This window comes from Somniosus microcephalus, chromosome 3 (assembly GCF_052327205.1).
Source record: "Somniosus microcephalus isolate GS21.2 chromosome 3, FLI_Smic_1.0, whole genome shotgun sequence".
Taxonomy (NCBI): Eukaryota; Metazoa; Chordata; class Chondrichthyes; order Squaliformes; family Somniosidae; genus Somniosus; species Somniosus microcephalus.
The window spans coordinates 144,426,814-144,447,256 of NC_140989.1; the positions used below are offsets into that span (position 1 = coordinate 144,426,814).

Below are 20,443 nucleotides of genomic sequence, written 5' to 3' on the forward strand. Positions count from 1 at the left end.
TTAGTAATGATGACAAAAAGTTGGGAACCTATCTAAGAATGTAACTCTTAAGGTCAAAAACTGCTTGAAGTTTATTCTCGTGGTTTAAAAGATTTAAAACCCTTCAAATGTATAGCATACATTCGGCTTTCAGTTATTTTTTATATAATGATGAATATTAACACTGTATTTAATTATGTAGTGTCGGTTTTCATTTGCCTAATGTAACAGAGAACTATTGTGCCTGCAGGCTTGTAACCCTGTGACCTTGACTCTGCCTGACCACTTCATATACATGCAGATAAAACATCCATTAATATTTTAATGAAATGAAGTATGAGCTATTAAATTTAGTTTCCAATTAATTCACTGTGAACTATTCTCTATTAAGTTAAGTATCAAGCAGTTAACACTTACTATAAATATAAAAGTGATCCTGACTGTGAGACTCTCAGTACACCACAAGGTGGCACTATAACACTACATACAATTGAGTCTGCCTGATCATAGCACAGGAGGAGGCCATTCGGCCCATCGTGCCTGTGCCGGCTCTTTGAAAGAGCTATCCAATTAGTCCCACTCCCCTGCCCTTTCCCCAAAGCCCTGCAATTTTCTCCCCTTCAAGTATTTATCCAATTTCCTTTTAAAAGTTACTATTGAATCTGCTTCCACCACCCTTTCAGGCAGTGCATTCCAGATCATAGCAACTCGCTGTGAAAAAAATTCTCCTCACTTCACCTCAGGCCCTTGTGCCAATTATCTTAAATATGTGTCCTGTACAAAATGTTAACATTATAGATACTATAACAGTAGGGGATTTTTCCTTATAAACACTTGCAAACTCTTCTGCAGTCATTTACAATTTCAAGGGTAAGTAAAAATTCCAATATTTTACTTTAATTTCATCACAATAAGGGTTTTTAAAAAACCCAAAATCAGTTATTTTGGACTGTTTCCTTTTCTTTGTAATTGAATCTCGAGTCGTTGCTTCTTTTGGCCAGACTAGCCAACACTTTTGAGTCAAACAAATCGCGTGATGCACATTTCATTTAATATCAAGAGTGTCTCGGGACAAGCTGCCAGAGTCGGAAGATCAGGAGCAACATAATCATCTTCAAAATTCACACTCTGCTCACTAATTTCATTGGCCCAGATTTTACTGTGGCAGGGCCTCTAACGGTGTCTGCCGTGAGTTAGACTTGCCCCTGCATGTTTCGGTTTTTAAATTAATTGCGTGGCAAGCTGCTGAAAGTGTGAGCTGATAACGTCGCAGCGAGGGAAACCGGGCATCTGGGACCGGAGTGAACAGGGCAAGCAACTGTATGGGGGTGAAATTGGGTGCCTTTGCGGCTCCCGTTTGTGCCCCCGGGGTGCAAGTGGCTTTGCAACGGGACGCGGCACAGACATCGATTCCCGTCATATTTGGCGGGGGTTTTGCGGTGGCGCTACGGCGTTGCACCCCGAACTCCTTCGCCCGGAGATCGTGACGTCATTGCTGTGCGCATCGCCTGGTAGCGCCCTGGACCCGAAATTGACTTCCGCCCCCTGCAGCAGCGCCAGTCGAAAACACCGACAGGAGGCGTGCATCGGGCGGCCGGCCACTTCGGGGGCGATGATTAAAGGCGAGGTGGCTGAGGTAAGTGAAAAAAAAATTACCTTTCTTGATCCAGTTTTTTTCGCGGGTTCCTGCCCGCAATCGACCAGCCCAGCACACCACATTTCTATGATCTCAGTAGATAACCAGCTCACTGATGCCCAGTTTGGGTTCCGCCAAGACCACTTGGCTCCCGACCTTATTACAGCCTTATTACAACATGGACAAAGGAGCTGAATTCCAGAGGTGAGGTGAGAGTGACTGCCCTTGACATCAAGGCAGCATTTGACCGAGTGTGGCATCAAGGAGCCCTAGTAAAACTGAAGTCAATGGGAATCGGGGGGAAAACGCTCCACTGGCTGGAGTCATACCTAGCACAAAGGAAGATAGTTGTGGTGGTTGAAGGTCAATTATCATCGCTGCAGGAGTTCCTAAGGGCAGTGGCCTAGGCCCAACCATCTTCAGCTGCTTCATCAATGACCGTCCCTCCATCATAAGGTCAGAAATGGGGATGTTCGCTGATGAGTGCACAGTGTTCATCGCCATTCACAACTCCTCAGATAATGAAGCTGTCCATGCCCGCATGCAACAAGACCTGGACAACGTTCAGGTTTGGGCTGATAAGTGGCAAGTAATATTCGCGCCACAGAAATGCCAGGCAATGATTATCTCCAACAAGTGAGAGTCTAACCACCTCCCCTTGACATTCAATGGCATTACCATCGCCGAATCCCCCACTATCAACATCCTGGAGGTCACCATTAACCAGAAACTTAACTGGACCAGCCACATAAATACTGTGGCAACAAGAACAGAAGTATATCGCCGATCCTTCATCGTCGCTGGGTCAAAATCCTGGAACTCCCTGCCTAACAGCACTGTGGGAGTACCTTCATCACACGGACTGCAGCAGTTCAAGAAGGCGGCTCACCACCTTCTCAAGGGTAACTAGGGATGGGCAATAAATGCTGGCATTGCCAGCGACGTCCTGATCCCATAAATGATTTTTTTTTTTAAATCATTAAACGTTACAGCAAAGCCACACTCAACCTCATCCTGCTGTGCCTCTCATCGCATCCCCATCAGTCTGCCTTCCCTACCCTGCTCCTGCACATCCTTACTCACACCAGCTTACCTTGCACCTCCACCTATCCCTCTCTATCTATATTATCACATACCCATCTCACTAGCTACCCCTCACACTCACCCTCACCCTAGTCCAATCATATCAACTAACAATACACAAGGGTGGGTGTTTTATGCAATGTTCATGTAAAGTTTCTGTTAACGTGCTGTCAAATATTGAAACCTTTATTTTCAACACTTTGCGTTCTTGGACAGATTCGTGTGCACCTTTGGAAGTGGCTTAGTGAGTTGCAGTGAATGGTGAGACATAACGGTACCCTCCGCAATGGCGATGAGTGTGAAAGGAATGGCTTGGGCATTGTAGGGATGCTTTATGGTGTTGGTGTGGGGTGGTGCCAAACTGGCACATCATGTGGCAGCCAGGGTGAACAGCATAAAGTGAAGTAAATCTGATCATGGTGAGGCCATCCCTGGCAGCAATGTGGTCGGGTGCTGATGCCCTATGTCCTGTGCAGCATCAGTTGATTGTAGAGAAGGTTAGTGATATTGTTATTGCTGCTGGTGTGCCCAGTGATGCTGGTGTTGGGGCTGATCGTGCTCCGATTCTGAGGACCAAGGTGAGACAGTATAAATGACACCCATGCTGATGGAATAGATGGCAGGTGAAGTAGAGATGACAGAAGCGATTTGTCAATGGTGGGAGAGGTAATGAGGTCAGACTGGATGGAGACTTGTGTAAAGACATGCAACATCTTGAATCTGTAGTGGAAATGCAGTTTAGAGAAGCTAGTGGTTAAGGAAATATATCTCAATCAGCTGGGAGCTTTGACTTGACATTTGAAGCTGTCAACTCATCAGCTGATTCAATGGCCACTGACCTCCCACCTCAGCTTCACAGATGAGATCTAGGCACAGCGGGAAACCAGTGGGCGAATTGTCAAATCCAAACAGCTGGGAAAAAAAACCATTGATAAGTGGCTGTAAACAAGCCACTAATGATTTTTAATTGCCTCCCCCGCCGCTGCCTGTTGGGTCTGCTCAGCGCTGGCAGACCCGACATCGGGAAAGTCCAGTTGCGTGTTTTGACAGCGGGTTCCCGACCTGCTGTCAATCATTTAACAGCTGTCCCGCCACCCATCCCGTCTGCTGAGCACCGGCAAAATTCCAGGCAAAGTGGGAGAAAGAAAGATTGGATTAAGAGAGAAAAAAAGACAGAAAGGAAAAGTAAAATTTTTACATTGTTTTTTAAATCTGACATTTTTAAAACCTCCAACAAAAGTTAATACCTGAAAGAATGAGACACCACACTTGAGATAGTTAATTTTCAGTGCCAGAGAGGTTGACTGGCAGTAGTTAACACTTCTCACATCATTAAAAGAGTACTTGGGCTTGAAATTTCACGGCAATCAATGCATTTCAGTGGTGAGCTAGACAGCGAGATGCCATTTTCGTGAAGCTAACGGCGGAGCGGCGCAACTCGGACAGCAACGTTTTGATATTCACATTTAACCACGCATCCGCTCCTCGCCTGAAGTTGCTGTACCATTTGTGCATAAATAACGGCGAGTGTCATTAGCCTCACCATTATTTTATCAGCAAAACCTGGCCCATTATTTAATTCTGGCTCGGGTCGACTCAAAGCTTCGATGGAGGTGCATGTGATCAAAGAGTCATCAACTGTGATATTGTCAGACTGAGGAACATCAGTGCTGCTTGCTGGAGTTGCTCCCAAACACCCTGCAGATCCACAACAATTTGCATTTATATAGCGCCTTTAATGTAGCCAAATGCCCCAAGGCACTATATAAATGCAAGCTGTTGTTGTTAGGCTAGAGATTTCAGGAAGGGCTGGGTGGTTATTCATAATAGCTACCCTGAGCTCGAAATCTTCTGTCCAGAGATCAAATGTACTCCTCCAAAACCGCACAAGTCATCCAAGATCGCCAATTGAAACAGTAAGTGATACCACTGGGAAAGAGTCGAACCTTTATTAAACATCTTGGCTGCTCATTTTTAACAATGAAAGAAGGAGAAGCTTCTCACATCCGTTCTAATAGATGCCAGAAGAAGAACCACGTGCTCCTTGCTCCGTTTCCCACCCACTGTCGTAAATGGTGCGAGTCCCCGCTGGTAGAAGCTTCCAGAAAAGTCCCGCCTCACCGAGGTTGAACACACCACAAGACCTGGACCTGTGAAGTAAAGCAGGCAGGGTGGTGGAAAGCCATTGCGGTGTCGTTTCAGGGGTCACTTCATTAGCTTCTCTGACCATTTTCTTATGACTTATGGCATGAAGTCTTTTCCTATCTCGTGATCCATCCCAAGTTGACTTTGGAGAGATCGCTAAACCCCGATTTCTTCTGCAATTTTGACAACTCTTTCCAATAAAAGTTATTCTAAAATTCCGGGGAAATTTCTATTGCACGCTGCCCTGAACCATTCAAGAAGTTCTGTTCCCACATCGCGAGTCCAGAAGTTTGGTGGTATAGTAAGTAGTGTGGACGGGAGCATAGAAACATAGAAGATAGGAGCAGGAGTAGGCCATTCGGCCCCTCGAGTCTGCTCCGCCATTCAATGAGATCATGGCTGATCATCCAAATTCAGTACCCTGTCCCTGCCTTCTCTCCATATCCCTTGATCCCTTTAGCCTTAAGAAATATATCCAACTCCTTCTTGAATATATTTAATGAACTGGCCTCCACCGCCCTCTGTGGCAGAGAATTCCACAGGTTCACCACTCTCTGGGTGAAGAAATTCCTCCTCATCTCAGTCCTAAATGGCTTACCCCTTATCCTTAGACTATGACCCCTGGTTCTGGACTCCCCCGCCATCGGAAACATCCTTCATGCATCTAGTCTGTCCAGGCCTGACAGAATTTTATAGGTTTCGATGAGATCCCCTCTCAATCTTCTAAACTCCAGTGAGTACAAGCCCAATTTACACAATCTCTCCTCATACGTCAGTCCTGCCATCCCAGGTATCAGCCTGGTGAATCTTCGCTGCACTCCTTCCATGGCAAGAACGTCCTTCCTCAGATAAGGTGACCAAAACTGCACACAATACTCAAGGTGAGGTCTCACCAAGGCCCTGTACAACTGCAGCAAGACATCTTTGTTCCTGTACTCGAACCCTCTTGCTACGAAGGTCAACATAACATTTGCCTTCTTAACCGCCTGCTGCACCTGCATGCTTACCTTCAGCGACTGGTGCACAAGAACACCCAGGTTTCTTTGCACTTCCCCTTCTCCCAATCTATTGCCATTCAAATAATAATCTGCCTTCCTGTTTTTGCCACCAAAGTGGATAACCTCACATTTATCCACATTATAGTGCATTTGCCATGTTTCTGCCCAATCACCCAACCTGTCCAAATCGTACTGGAGTTTCACGACATCCTCCTCACAGCATACCCTCCCACCCAGCTTTGTGTCGTCTGCAAATTTGGAGATATTACATCCAATTCCCTCGTCCAGATCATTAATATATATTGTGAACAGCTGGGGTCCTAGGACCGATCCTTGCGGTACCCCACTAGTCACTGCCTGCCACTCGGAAAACGACCTGTTTATTCCAACTCTTTGCTTTCTATCCGCCAACCAGGTCTCTATCCAAGTCAATACCTTGCCCCCAATCCCATGTGCCTTAATTTTACACGCTAATCTCTTATGCGGGACCTTATCGAAAGCCTTCTGAAAGTCCAAATACACCACATCCACTGGTTCTCCCTTATCTATTATACCAGTTACATCCTCAAAAAATTCTAGTAGATTAGTCAAGCACGATTTACCTTTTGTAAATCCATGTTGACTTTGTCCGATCCAGTCACTGCTTTCCAAGTGCTCTGCTATTACATCTTTTATAATGGACTCTAGCATTTTCCCCACTACCGATGTCAGGCTTACCGGTCTATAATTCCCTGCTTTTTCTCTACCACTTTTTTTGAATAGTGGGGTAACATTAGCTACCCTCCAATCCATGGGTACTGTTCCAGAGTCTATCGAGTTCTGGAAGATGACCAGCAATGCATCTACTATTTCTAGGGCCACTTCCTTAAGTACCCTAGGATGTAGATTATCAGGCCCTGGGGATTTATTGGCCTTCAGTCCCATCAATTTTCCTAACACCGTTTCCCTACAAATACTGATTTCTTTCAGTTCCACCCTTTCATCAGACCCTATGTTCCCCGGCATCTCTGGGAGGTTATTTGTGTCCTCCTTTGTGAAGACAGAACCAAAGTATGTATTTAATTGGTCTGCCATTTCTTTGTTCCCCATTATAAATTCCCCTGATTCTGACCGCAAGGGACCTACGCTTGACTTCACCGGTCTTTTTCTCTTCACATATCTATAAAAGCTTTTACAGTCGGTTTTTATGTTCCCTGAAAGCTTACTCTCATATTCTATTTTTCCCTTCTTAATTAATCCCTTTGTCCTCCTTTGTTGAATCCTAAACTGCTCCCAATCCTCAGGATTATTGCTTTTTCTGGCCAATTTATATGCCCTCTCCTTGGATCTTATGCTATCCCTAATTTCCCTTGTTAGCCATGGTTGAGTACCTTTTTTGTTTTATTTTTATGCCAAACAGGGATGAGCAAATTCTGCAGTTCATCCATTCGGTCTTTGAATGTTTGCCATTGCCTATCCATCGTCAACCCTTTGAGTGACATTCCCCAATCAATCCTACCCAACTCGCGCCTCAGACCATCGTAGTTTCCTTTATTTAAATTTAGGACCCTAGTCTCTGAGTCAACTACTTCATTCTCCATCTTAATGAAGAATTCGATCATATTATGATTGCTCCGACCCAAGGGGCCTCGTACAACAAGATTGCTAATTAATCCTTTCTCGTTACATAATACCCAGTCTAAGATGGCCTGATCTCTGGTTGGTTCCTCGACATATTGGTCCAGGAAACCATCCCGTAAACACTCCAGGAATTCCTCCTCCACAGTATTGTTACTAATTTGGTTAGCCCAATCTATATGTAGATTAAAGTCACCCATGATGACTGCTGTGCCCTTATTGCACGCTTCTTTAATTTCCCTTTTAATGCCATCCCCAACCTCCGCCTTACTGTTTGGAGGTCTATATACCACTCCCACTAACGTTTTCTGCCCCTTAGTATTTCTCAATTCTACCCATACAGATTCCACATCATCAGAGCTAATATCTTTCCTTACAATTGTGTTAATCCCTTCTTTAACCAGTAATGCTATCCCACCTCCCTTTCCTTTTTGCCTATCTTTCCTGAATATTGAATACCCCTGGATGTTGAGTTCCCAGCCTTGGCCACCCTGGAGCCATGTTTCCGTAATCCCAACCAAATCATTTTTGTTTACCTCTATTTGCGCAGCCAATTCATCCACCTTATTACGAATGCTCCTCGCATTAAGACACAAAGCCTTCAGGCTTGTTTTTTTAACGCTCTTAGACCTATTAGAATTATTATTTACTGTGGCCACGTTTGATTTAAACCGTTGATTTCTCTGGCTTCCACTTTTGTTTTTCTCCTTCCTATCTTTTTCTTTTATCCTTGTTTCCCTTTCCTCTATCTCCCTGCTCAGGTTCCCAACCCCCTGCCATTTTAGTTTAAACCCTCCACCAGAGCACTAGCAAACACTCCCCCTAGGACATCGCTTCCAGCCCTGCCCAGGTGCAAACCGTCCGGTTTGAACTGGTCCCACCTCCCCCAGAACCGGTTCCAATGTCCCAGGAACTTGAATCCCTCCCCCTGGCACCATTCCTCTAGCCTCGTATTCATCTGAAATAGCCTTCTATTTCTACTCTGACTAGCACGTGGCACTGGTAGCAATCCTGAGATTACTACCTTTTGAGGTCCTATTTTTTAATTTACCTCCTAACTCCCTATATTCCGCTTTTAGGACCTCATCCCGCTTTTTACCTATATCGTTGGTGCCTATATGCACCACGACAACTGGCTGTTCACCCTCCCCTTCCAAAATGTTCTGCAGCCGCTCTGAGACATCCTTGACCATTGCACCAGGGAGGCAACACACCATCCTGGAGTTTCGTTTGCGGCTGCAGAAACGCCTATCTATTCCCCTTACAATAGAATCCCCTATTACTATAGCTCTACCCCTCTTTTTCCTCCCGTCCTGTGCAGCAGAGCCACCCCTGGTGCCAGGAAGTTGGCTGCTGCTGCTTTCCTCGGGTGAGCCATCCCCCCCAACAGCACTCAAAGTGGTGTATCTGTTTGAGAGGGGGATGTCCACAGGGGATCCCTGCGCTACCTGCCTGCGCCTAGTACTCTGCCTGTTGGTCACCCATTCCCTTTCTGCCTGTTCAACCTCTACCTGCGGTGTGTCCAACTCCGTAAACGTGCTATTCACGACGTCCCAAGCATCACGAACGCTCCAGTATGCATCCAATCGCAGCTCTAGCGCCGCAATGCGGTCTGTCAGTAGCTGCAGCTGGATGCACTTCCTGCACACGTAGTTGTCAGGGACACAGAAAGTGTCCCTGAGTTCCCACATATCGCAGGAGGAGCATACCACATGGCCGGGCTGTCCTACCATGACTTACCCTTTAATTAATTGAATTTAAATTAAATGAATCAATCCCACTAATTACACTGCAGTTAAATGGTTTACCAACAGTCCCCGCTACACCAGAGAGACCTTAGTAACTATAAACCACAGAGTTAAAGTTTAAAAAGAGAGAAATACTCACCAACCAATCACTTACCTGCTTTCTGGTGACATCACACTTTGATTACTTTTTACCTCTCTCTCCCGCTGCTGAATTGGTAAGCCTCACTCATTGCCGCCGCTTTTAAACTCACTGCGCTCCTCAATCCACTCCCAGGTCCGCCGCTGTGGTCGGGCCTCGCTCACTGCCGCCGCTTTTATCCTCCGCCGCGCTCCTCAATCCACTCCCAGGTGCGCCGCTGTGGTCGGGCCTCGCTCACTGCCGCCGCTTTTATCCTCCGCCGCGCTCCTCAATCCACTCCCAGGTCCGCCGCTGTGGTCGGGCCTCACTCACTGCCGCCGCTTTTATCCTCCGCCGCGCTCCTCAATCCACTCCCAGGTCCGCCGCTGTGGTCGGGCCTCGCTCACTGCCGCCGCTTTTATCCTCCGCCGCGCTCCTCAATCCACTCCCAGGTCCGCCGCTGTGGTCGGGCCTCGCTCACTGCCGCCGCTTTTATCCTCCGCCGCGCTCCTCAATCCACTCCCAGGTCCGCCGCTGTGGTCGGGCCTCGCTCACTGCCGCCGCTTTTATCCTCCGCCGCGCTCCTCAATCCACTCCCAGGTCCGCCGCTGTGGTTGGGCCTCGCTCACTGCCGCCGCTTTTATCCTCCGCCGCGCTCCTCAATCCACTCCCAGGTCCGCCGCTGTGGTCGGGCCTCGCTCACTGCCGCCGCTTTTATCCTCCGCCGCGCTCCTCAATCCACTCCCAGGTCCGCCGCTGTGGTCGGGCCTCGCTCACTGCCGCCGCTTTTATCCTCCGCCGCGCTCCTCAATCCACTCCCAGGTCCGCCGCTGTGGTCGGGCCTCGCTCACTGCCGCCTAAAATTATAATGAAAAATTGAAAGATTAAATGAGTGGGCAAAACTGTGGCAGATGGAATTCAACACAGGCAAGTGTGAGGTCGTCCATTTTAGAACAAAAAAGGATAGATTAGAGTTTTATTTAAATGATAAAAAGCTAGGAACAGTGGAGGTCCAGAGAGATTTAGGGGTCCATGTACACAGATCACTAAAAGGTAGTGGTCAGGTACAAAAAATAATCAGAAAGACGAATGGAATGCTAGCCTTTGTATCTAGAGGGCCGGAATACAAAAAGGAGGAAATTTTGCTCCAGCTATACAAAGCCCTGATTGGACCACATCTGGAGCACTGTGTACAGCCCTGGGCACCGCACCTTAGAAAGGATATATTGGCCTTGGAAGGAGTGCAGTGCAGAGTCACCAGCATGTTACCAGGGCTCCAATGGTTAGATTATGAGGAGAGATTCCATAAACTAGGCTTATATTCTCTAGAATATAGAAGGCTAAGGGGTGATTTGATTGAGGAATTTAGGATTTTGAAAGGAATTGATAGACTAGATAGAGAGAAACTTTTTCTGCTGGTGGGGGGTCTAGGACAAGGGGAAATAACCTTAAAATCAGAGCCAGGCCATTCAGGGGAGAAGTTAGGAAACACTTCTTCACACAAAGGGTGGTAGAAGTGTGGAACTCTCTCCCACAAAAAAGCAGTCGATGCTAGTTCGATTAACAATGTTAAATCTGAGTTTGATAGATTTTTGCTAGCCAAGGGTATTAAGGGATATGGAGCCAAGGTGGGTGGATGGAGTTAAGATAAAGATCAGCCATGATCTCGTTAAATGGCAGAATAGACTCGAGGGGCAGAATGGCCTCCTCCTGTTTCTATGTTCGTAAGCAGGCAACCGCTTCATGTCCCTTCTGAAATCGCCGCTATTTTTTCCGTTTCAAGACCGGCTCCTGTTGTTCTTTGTGGAGTTTGCTGGTAGCTGCCTGATGACACACTATCCTTTTGCTAATTCAGTCTGACTTCACTGATAACTTTGTACTTGTGGTTCAGATTCAGATCTTTCCACTTTCTTTTTTTCCACTTGATTCCATTTCACAAAATTAGCATCCGCTCTGGGCTCAAAGTACTGCACTGTAACGGCCGCTCCGAAATAACCAACTCTCGTAAGAAGTTCCGCTCGTGTAGGAATATGGAGTCATTGTGAGCAAACAGTCTGGTGAAGTTAATCTGTAGTTGTTAAAATTTGCACAAGCAATGAAACCTTTGATGTGTTACACACCGCGCTGACCGAGAGAGAGAGAGAGCTACACACCGATTGAGAGAGAGAGTTACACACCGATTGAGAGAGAGAGAGCTACACACCGACTGAGAGGGAGAGCTACACACCGACTGAGAGAGAGAGCTACACACCGAGTGAGAGAGAGAGCTACACATCGATTTTGAGAGATAGCTACACACCGATTGAGAGAGAGAGAGAGCTACACACCGATTGAGAGAGAGAGTTACACACCGATTGAGAGAGAGAGCTACACACCGACTGAGAGAGAGAGAGAGCTACACACCGATTGAGAGAGAGAGCTACACATCGATTGAGAGAGAGAGCTACACACCGATTGAGAGAGAGAGAGAGCTACACACCGATTGAGAGAGAGAGAGAGCTACACACCGATTGAGAGAGAGAGTTACACACCGATTGAGAGAGAGAGCTACACACCGACTGAGAGAGAGAGAGAGCTACACACCGATTGAGAGAGAGAGCTACACATCGATTGAGAGAGAGAGCTACACACCGATTGAGAGAGAGAGAGAGCTACACACCGATTGAGAGAGAGAGAGAGCTACACACCGATTGAGAGAGAGAGAGAGAGCTACACACCGACAGGTATTTGACAAAGGAAAGGATTGAGGGAGCGGTGTAGTATATGGGGGTAGAGTTTCCGCTTTGGGCGCAATCGGGTAATTGCACCCAAAATGCGCTTGAAATCGCGCTGCTAGGTTACGCTAAAATTCATTTGCATTATCACAAACATAAAATCTTCCATGAACCAGCTAGAAGGACAAGGGCAGTAGGAGCATGGGAACACCACCACCTCCAAGTTCCCCTCCAAGTCATACACCATCCTGACTTAGAAGTATATCGCCAATCCTTCATCATCGCCGGGTCAAACTCCTGGAACTCCCTCCCTAACAGCACTGTGGGAGTACCTTCACCACATGGACTGCAGCGGTTCAAGAAGGCGGCTCACCACCACCTTCTCGAGGGCAACTAGGGATGGGCAATAAATGCTGGCCTTGCCAGTGACGCCCACATCCCATGAACGAAAAAAAAAATCGGGCAGTGTAATAGAATGGTATCGTTTTTTTTTCCATTAAAAAGTATTCCACAATGTATTTCAGAGTGGTAAGCTGGTGCAGTTTTATTAATACAGTTGAAAATAGGTTTATCACCAAAAATATCATTTTTAATAAGGGTGTCCATTCCTCCACCTGTGAGTAACCCAATTTAAAATCACTGAAAATGACTTAAAAAATACTACACTGAACCATTTAATAGTTTTATTGGTGAACACTAGTCAGCTTCTTAGTAAATTAAAGATTTTTTGATATGAAAACACTTTTAAAACGTGCCGACTAGTGCCTATACGCCTAAGATAATGAACGCAATTTGAAGAACCTTCTCAAACCAGTGGAATTGGCAGAATCTCACCATGTCCACCTGGGGCCATGGCCAGTTTTGTGGGCAGATCTGATTCAGGCAAATTGAATCTTAAACCAGCGTAAAAGATCACGAAAACCACAAGTGTAAATGGTTTGGGGCGTAACCCACCGATGTTTTAAAATCCCCGATCTTTTGTGCTGGTTTGGCTGATTCTGCCCAGATAGCCCTGGAATCTGGGCGCAAGACTCACGGAAACATCCCGCCATAACGTTATTCAACTCTGGGACCAGCCACCTGTACTACCCTGGTCACCTCCAGGCCTCTACAGTCCTAAATTCCTAGTTTAATTTACAATGATCATAAATTTACACAGAAATCAACTGCAAACGACTTCTTGATAAAACTTGTAATAAGGATAGCCCAATTATCGGTCTTTGGCCATAACAATCATCATACATCATCTCGATGGTCAATGCGGGAGTTACCGCCTATGCTGACAAGTGTTGTGAGAACAAAGATTTATTTTGTTTGCAAAGAATGGAATCTACTCTGTTGAAATTGAGGGATATGTGTGAGCAGCGGAGGTTGCTGCAGTATCTTTTTTTTTTGGATGAGTTGTATATTTTTAGTATAAAGTGACTATTAGGTTAGACAAAATTTATTTTTATTCCAAAGATAATAGCTAGAGAGCTACAAAGACACTAACAAGTCAAGGAGTGAAAACAGAAGGACGAAATCTGCTTTGAACCTTTTGAATCACGTAAACAATATTTTCAAATAATTTCAGCCTTTGAAGAAATCCTGTGGTGTTCACAGTTTAGTTTGTACAATTGTCTGCTTTTGGATCCAATAGGTATGTGATAGGTGGCTCTTCTGACTCCAGACATTGTGTACTAACCCTGGAGTATAGTCACTCTGCAGCAGACAGGAATTTGAACTAGGAACATAGGAATTGCTAGACGACAAAGGTCCAAAGTCCATCTAGTTCGTCTTCCACCATCCTGGTAGTCACATGATACAACGATAATGGGGTTGTTGACTAATCATAGTATCAATCTCTATCAATGAATCTACAACAGACCCAGACATGACATGAGGAAAGCCCCAGCGGTGGAGAGCTTTGGGGGGCCATAAGTCTAAAGTCACCTTTTTCCTCACAAGCATGCTACGCTTACCACACGCCATGTCTCAAATTATACTGCATCCCAAAATGTTATTTTCTGAATGAAATTTAGCTCATTTGCATTTGAGCGAACTAATGTATTCCTTTAGTGCACAGGGTGCAGGAAGACATTGGTAGATGAGGAAGTTGTGTCAGGGCAGTCACATGTTTGATTTTCAGATTAAAATGCTTGAGCAAAAACACAGACATGTCCCATTTTATGTGTTTGGCTCAAACCTCGTCAAAAGTATGAGCACACTATATACATAGAGAGAAAGAGAGATTGTGCTTCTATGTGAGAGTAGCAGCACATAGACATGGTATTAGGTACAATAACATCAACGTGAGGGCATACATTCCAGAGGTCTTGGGAAGGGCAGTCACAGAACTGTGGGAGAAGGCAATAGTGACTTTGCAACAAGAAGTGATAATGGCATCTGAAAGGTTACTTAAAATGTCTGAACGAGGAAGGTTTCTTTTTTTTTCTTTATTCATTCTTGGACTATGGGCATCACTGGCAAAGCCAACATTTATTGCCCATCCCTAATTGCCCTTGAGAAGGTGGTGGTGAGGCGCCTTCTTGAATCGCTGCAGTCTGTGTGGTGAAGGTACTCCCAAGGAACTGTTAGGTAGGGAGTTCCAGGATTTTGACCCAGTGACGATGAAGGAACAGCAATATATTTCCAAGTCAGGATGGGGTGTGACTTGGAGGGGAACTTGCAGGTGGTGGTGTTCCCATGCACCTGCTGTCCTTGTCCTTCTAGGTGGTAGAGGTCACGGGTTTGAAGAAGGTTGTTTATGCTGATTCAATTTTGACATTTCTGTGTTTTCCAAATATGGACAAATCATTGAAGTTGAGTTATTATGGACTGGGAAATGCAGATGTTTAGAGGGTTCAGCTTGATCATCTTTAAAATCCCATGATGCAAAGAAATCTGTGGCAACCATGACTGGGTGACAGGTGTCAGAATGGATTAAATCAGGATAGCAAATCCTCTGAATATCGATCAGAAGGATACAAAGCAGATCTTCAGGCAGCAATGGATACTTCTGAGGTGGGAAGGGCAGGGGTGGGTGGTGGTGGGGGTGCTGTTGGTTTTCTATAGTAGCAGAGAACTGAGATGTGGTAGATGGCTGTCAGAAGGATCCAGAAATGAGAAGACAGCCAAAGATGTTATGGTGGCAGTTTATACATGAACAGCCAGGATAGTACAGGAAATAAATTGTCATCACGTCAGATCATTTTTCCTCAGTATTTAAAAAAAAATTCATTCACGGGATGTGGGCGTCGCTGGCAAGGCCAGCATTTATTGCCCATCCCTAATTGTCCTTGAGAAGGTGATGGTGAGCTGCCTTCTTGAACTGTTGCAGTCTGTTTGGTGAAGGTATTTCCAAGGTGCTGTTAGGGAGGGAATTCCAGGATTTTGACCCAGCGACGATGAAGGAACATTGATATATTTCCAAGTCAGGATGGTGTGTGACTTGGAGGGGAACTTGCAGGTGGTGGTGTTCCCATGTGCCTGCTGTCCTTGGTAGAGGTCGTGGGTTTTGGAGGTGCTGCCAAAGAAGCCTTGGTGAGTTGCTGCAATGCATCTTGTAGATGGTGCAGCCTGCAAACACGTGCGCCGTTGGTGGAGGGAGTGAATGTTTAAAGTGGTGGATGGGATGCCAATCAAGTATTTAATAAGTTTTTGTTTTGTTAAGCACAGCTGATGGATTCTAGGAACATATTGCTGGCTCAGAAACAGACAAATACTTTCAAGCACTTGATAATATCCTCGATTTTATTGTTGGTAATATGACATTTAATTTTTTTCCACTTTTTTCCTATTTTAACATTGCATGAATGCTTTGCACGAAGAATAGCTGCCCCAAATTATGGCAGTCAGTCAAATAGAGTTCCAGTATCTTTTGCAATTGGAATCCAAGGATTTGCTAGCCGGATTTATGCTAGACTTTTCCACTCATGACCACCAAAGCCTCCTTTACCTCAATGGGTTTTCAAAGGTGATAGAACCAACCCTGGACTCCTGCATCTCCCGCTCCACCATAATGTGAATTTCAAAGATTCGGAAAACACAGAAGGGTCAAAATTGAATCAGCAAGAAACTTTCTTTCATCAAATAAACATCTAAGGAAGCTGCATACAAAATTAACTTGTGCTACAGGATTAAAGCCACTGTGCTCTGGTAAAGTAACCCATTTTGTGAAGAGGCATTTTGATGTGATAAGGTGCTAATATAAACGTAAGCGTTATATACAGTAGGATATTTTCTGCAGTAAAGAAAGATAAATGGCTTTAATTAGACATTGGGCATCTTTAAGCAGTCGCTAGAGTTCACATGCGCTGTCGATAACTTTATTTTCTATGCTGATTCTTTACAGGTAAAAACTTGAACCTTCTATTTTGAGAAATATTTGGAAATATCTTATTTTGTGCTGAAAATGAAGGTGGTTGCTTTGGACTTGAAGCTTATGATGCTTCATGATTGTAAATATCTAACTTGTTTTAAAAAATGATAAAGAAACCTCAGATCAGTTAACGGTATATATTATTTTCAGTGAACATTTATCAAGGTAATAATTTAATATTTGGCATCGACAAAGGTTATAAACAGCTCTCGTGGATTTTGACCCAATGAGAAATTGTTCCTTAAATCTCTGCTTTGCAGACACTTTCAAGTGTCCATTGTTCTAGATTTTTCACTAACTTTCATTGTGAAACAATAAGCTGAATGGGGAGAAATTCAGACACTCACAGGTGCAACAGCCAGAGAGCAGTGAAAGCTGTAAGATGCTAGTGATACTGCTAGGGGATCAATTACCTCTGATATTGCGGAAATTTGGAGCAAAGAAAATACTTTTCCGTTGATTATCGTTGGCCAGGAGGGGCCTTAAGGTCCCCTGTTAGAACGGCTGGGTGAGGCTCTGATTTGCACGGTAGAACAGGCCTTTGAAATGTCCTGTGGAAACAGGCTGCCTGCCCCAATTATTTAAATCACCCAGTATTGGGATGGTGTCTGCTTCATTCTGTATAGGCATGTAGCAGTGCCACTCCCCCATACTTCTGCTGATGGAGATGGGATCTTGGATTTCCAGGGCCTCCGTATCTGACAGCTATCCCAGATTACTGCAGACTGTGTGTCAATATGTTCCTACCGGACAGCAAGCCAAAGACTTCACTTCTGATCATCCTCCAGCTCTCGGTGTCCAGGGATTAGCCAGTTGAGTTGCCAATAAACTTTCTACCACCTCGGTGCCTGCCTAGTTGAGTCCCATGAATGAAACCATTCCAACAATAATCTGTGCTAAGGTTTACTAGAATGTCTTAAAAAAAAGCCAATTGTCTCAAACTGATGTGGTATGTGGGAACTTCCGTTGCAGACATAGGCTTTGGCCGAGTTTAATTTATATTCCTGACACATGGGCGCCCTGTGAAGTTAATCCCTTATGAGGTAAATTTAACTTAATAGCAACATCTTAATCCACATTATCCCAAGTTGTTCCTCGGTCAAATAGTAACAAAACCTGAAGAGTGACAGTTCTTTTGAAAGTAGGGTATGCAAGAACTCCACACTTTCCAAATGCGGTCTTCCCAGAGAGTCATAACATGTTTTGGGTGTGTTATTTTCAATTAGAATGTTTGTGCATCAAATATCTATTTAACAATTATGTCTGCAATCTGCAGCTAACACTTTTTCCTTACGCCCATGTTGGACTGTACAGCCTGCAGCTCTCAGGGCACTGGCATGATGCTCAGCACCTGGGCCACCTCCAGCATAGAGCAAGTGGCTGAGGCCGCGCCCAGTGCAATTCGCTGGCTGCAGTTATACATCTACAAGGATCGGGAGATCACCGAATCACTGGTAAGAAGGGCAGAGAAGGCCGGGTACCGAGGAATCTTCTTAACTGTGGACACTCCATACCTGGGAAAACGTTTAGCAGACGTGCGCAACAAGTTCAAGCTGCCTCCTCACCTCAGGTAATGCGGTGCGTTTGAAGACAAAAGGTGATGCAAAGGGTTTTTCTCCCCGGTGCTGAATACTGTGTTGGTAAAACCACCCTGAAGATAGAAGAGTAGGAGAAAACTCACGTTCGCAGTAGTTTTATCCTAAATGAGCTAGCCCTTTTCATTGTTGCAATAAATAAATTGCCATGTACAGTGGCAGATTTTACACTGAAGCAATGCTTAGCTTAAAGAACATAGAATGATTATTTTTCAAATAGAAAACACTCACCTTTTATTAACATAGTGGGGTAAGATTTCATCCGTGTGGAATTTGTAGCAAAATTGAAACCGTGTTCCAGATTTACTATAGGTCACACACAGAGAGAAAATCTTACCCAAATGTGGTGGTGCAAATGAATCTCTGCTGTATTTACTGTTTCCCAAAGATTTTTCTTTCTGTTTTGAAAAATTTATTGAAAAGAAAGAAAAACTTGCATTTATATAATGTCTTTCATGATCTCTGGACGTCCCAAAGTGCTTTACAGCTTTTGAAGTGTAGTCACTGTTGCAATGTAGGAAATGTGGCAGCCAACTTGCGCACAGCAAACAGCAATGGAATTATGACCAGATAATCAATATTAGTGATGTTGGTTGAGGGATAAATATTGGCCAGTACACCACCCTTGCTCTTCTTCGTAATAGTGCCATGGGATCTTTTATGTCCACCTGAGACAGCAGATGCGGCCTCGGTTTAACGTGCCATCTGAAAGACAGCACCTCTGACAGTGCAGCACTCCCTCAGTACTGCACTGGAGTATCGGCCTAGATTTTGTGCACAAGCTCCTGGAGTGGGATTTGAACCCACAATCTTCTGACTCAGAGGTGAGATTGTTACCACTAAGCCATTAAAAGGCAGTCTCCCCAACAGCACTGTGGACAAATGTCCTGTTTTGTGTGCTACTGAAAACAGAAAAATCAGTAAGGTCTCGGGTTCGATCCCTGGCCCCTGTCTAATTAGCTGATCTCAGTTGGGCAGTAGCAGGCCTACTAAAGTTGGCCTCAGTCTGGACTAATCAGCTAACGTTTTTTGCTCCGGATCACTGTCCAGCGCCTCCTGCTGGAAAGAGCATGTTTGTGTGGAGACTGAAAGGGGCCAGCTGTAATACCCCTCATGGCCTGCTGATAGTCACTGCCTCGGCTTACAAATAAAGAACGGCTATTTAAAGAAAAGAACTTGCATTTCTATAGCGCCTTTCATGATCTCAAGATGCCCCAAAGCACTTTACATCCAATGAAGTACTTTTTGAAGTGTAGTCACTGTTGTAATGTAGGGAATGCGGCAGCCAATTTGTGCACAGCAAGGCCCCACAAAGAGCAATGACCAGATAATCTGTATTTTCAGTGATGTTGGTTGAGGGAAAAGTATTGGCCCAGGACAATGGGGAGAACTCCTCTGCTCTTCTTCGAAATAGTGCCATGGGAGCTTTTACATTCACCTGAGAGGGAAGAAGAGGCCTCAGTTTAATGTCTCATCCATAAGATGGATGAGGTATCGAAGGGTGATTGGCGCCAGTGGAATTATACCCACCATGAGTCAACACTTTCAGGAGAGCAGGAGGAATTGAAACCTCTTGATAGTTTGCGATGCAGCAGAAAAAAATACCAGCTATACAGCAAACCTTCCTGGCAGGACAGTGGAGCAAGTCTGAAACTATTGCTGGCTGTTTCAGAAGCTTGGTTTTACATAACCAAAGTAACCTCATTTCAACATAATTTGCTTACTTAACTGTAGTGTATGTGCCTTTAAGACAGAACTACTTTTACAGCTCCTGTATACTGTAATACCGGCAGTGACCACACCTGTATATAAGCTTTGCGCATGCCTCTGTACCCCAGTCTTGAGACTACCCTCCTCCAGTAAATACCTGTTTATTGTTAAGTTATAGCATCCGTGTGGTTATTGAAAAACAGCATACCCTCAGAATCACGGATCTAACAGTGGCGACGAGTGTCGATTCGAATCTATCTGCAAAAAAAAAGTCAAGGCCAGGAACACGGGCATCGACCACGAGCAACCGCCCAGTCGTCAGGCAGAGAGTGAACATCGCAGGGGAGGCTGTGGAGAGCCGGGCTTGGTTCCCCAGCCACGACGATCAGCAAGAGACTGACAACAGGTCAAGTGAAGACCCTTCCCGGGCAGCGGCGGCTGGAGCCGACCGATGGCGGAGAGAAAGCCGAGCAGCGTCGACGGGGTAAGACAGAGGGTGAAGCGCACGGGGCACAGCCGGGGGTTGAAAACCGAGCGGCGTCGAGAAAAAAAAAAAAACCGGAGAGAGAGAGGGTAAGAAACAGCCGGGTTCAAGACCGAGCGGGGTCGAATAAAAAAAATAAAAAGAAGAACGCGCAGAGCACAGCCAGGGCTCACGGGCTGAACAGGGTCCGCGGGGAGAAGAAGGGAGAGCATGGGAGACGCCATTGAGCCGCGGAGAAGAAGGAAGAGCGCGGGAG

General features: G+C 45.4%; 1 protein-coding gene across 1 annotated transcript in view; it reads left to right on the plus strand.

Moving 5' to 3' along the window:
• The window catches only part of hao1 (hydroxyacid oxidase (glycolate oxidase) 1), a 135,341-nt gene that overhangs the window by 50,790 nt on the left and 64,108 nt on the right, over positions 1-20,443 (plus strand). The window contains exon 3 of the mRNA XM_085981712.1: positions 17,713-17,968. Coding sequence (XP_085837838.1) covers positions 17,713-17,968 — 256 coding nt within the window. The remainder of the gene's footprint in view (positions 1-17,712; positions 17,969-20,443) is intronic.